General features: G+C 40.0%; 1 protein-coding gene across 1 annotated transcript; it reads right to left on the bottom strand.

Moving 5' to 3' along the window:
• Positions 1-319: 319 nt before the first annotated feature.
• On the bottom strand, positions 320-1,397 carry RHIMIDRAFT_25504 (uncharacterized protein). The gene is made up of 3 exons (XM_023611138.1): positions 1,153-1,397; positions 1,061-1,087; positions 320-991 (listed from the first exon to the last, which is right to left on the bottom strand). The coding sequence occupies exons 1-3, from the start codon at positions 1,339-1,341 to the stop codon at positions 596-598; spliced, it is 612 nt and encodes a 203-aa protein (XP_023460873.1). The 5' UTR covers positions 1,342-1,397; the 3' UTR covers positions 320-595.

The raw sequence follows: 1,397 nt of genomic DNA, 5'->3' as shown, positions 1-1,397 counted from the left end.
TCATGAAAGCGTGAGTGGAGACGTTAAGTAATGGCTTTAAAACTATTTTTTTAAAGCTTTAAGCGACTGCTAAGAAAGACAACCAGTTTAAATCTTGTGAGGCTGTATGCACTACCAAGATATAAAGAGTTTAAAATGCAGCATACTATATGTCTTACTCGTAATATACTTATACAGTCTATCATAGTAATCTATGCTTATGTACCTCAAACGGCTGAATGTGTTGAAGAACAAGCAATCGCGCCTGAGTCCACCACATCTGTTGTGGCTTTTAGTATAAGTTCTCAGCCAGTCTTAATATTTGAAAGCCTTCTTGAATGCTCATTTGAATAACTCTCATGAGTTAACGGCTGAATAAACGGAGCCTTTCCAATCTTTTCGTCAAAAGTTGAATGGCCTGTTGATTTCTACTTCCGAACGGTCCAGCTCATTTAACTCACGTCTTACCACATCACATAGGTAGAATTGCATTTTAGCAGTGTGATTATTTTGCCGTATCATTGTGAATCGCTTTTTTTTTTTATACCTCTTTCCGGCTATATGCAGAAAGAGAAAGAAAGAGAAAGGGAAGAATAGAGATGTATTTATTATTAAGTTAAGGTTTGCTAATGAACTGTCTCATGCGGTCTAATTCTTTATGGACATCTTTTCTACTCACTGTGGGCCGCCTTCCTGTTCCTGACGGTGCTGCGTTATTTGTTAACTGATCACCATCACGCGCGCCTAAGAGTGAAGTAGGTGATGAACCACCTGTAGAGGCCTTTTTAGATAACAGCGATTGAAAAAAGTTAGCCAATACTTCATGAGAGGGGCCACCGGGCGTTCCTGGTTGTCCAGCTCCGTTTGCTGCATCAACAGGTGACAAAGATGATGTGGTGGTAGTGGCAGCTGCAGAAGGTGAAACAGACGATCCGCTAGTTCCTGATGTTAAATTGACAACCCCGTTTGAGTTGCCTGAAGCTGCTGTTGATAGAATAGGACTTGTTGATAGCTAATCGATAAGTTAATTATCTTGCCTGATCATGCTCCTGTTTCTTTTTTAATTTATTTTATTTTTTACCTTGGCTGGCTTATCCATGCTAGCATCCTAAAATTAAAAAGCCCTATTTAGCCAGAGTACACGTGCGTCATATCAACAATTCATATATTTACCCTAAGTTTATTACCATCACCTGGACGTATGAGATCAATCTCTGAGACGCCGATGGGTCCTACAACGCCTGGTCGAGTAGTTGTTGCACCGGTTCCTTTTCGACTTGGCAACTCTGAGACATGCTTCAATGTCTCATAATGTCTATCCAAAAATGCTTGTTCATCCTCACAAGTGACAGGCGGAGGCATTGTGTGTAATGGCTGTTGTTGTTGTTTTTTTTTTTTTAGAAAATGTGAGGCTTTTT

Source organism: Rhizopus microsporus (genome assembly GCF_002708625.1).
Source record: "Rhizopus microsporus ATCC 52813 unplaced genomic scaffold scaffold_111, whole genome shotgun sequence".
Classification (NCBI taxonomy): domain Eukaryota; kingdom Fungi; phylum Mucoromycota; class Mucoromycetes; order Mucorales; family Rhizopodaceae; genus Rhizopus; species Rhizopus microsporus.
Note: the sequence above shows the minus strand (reverse complement) of the source record. Positions and strands in the feature narration are given on the sequence as shown.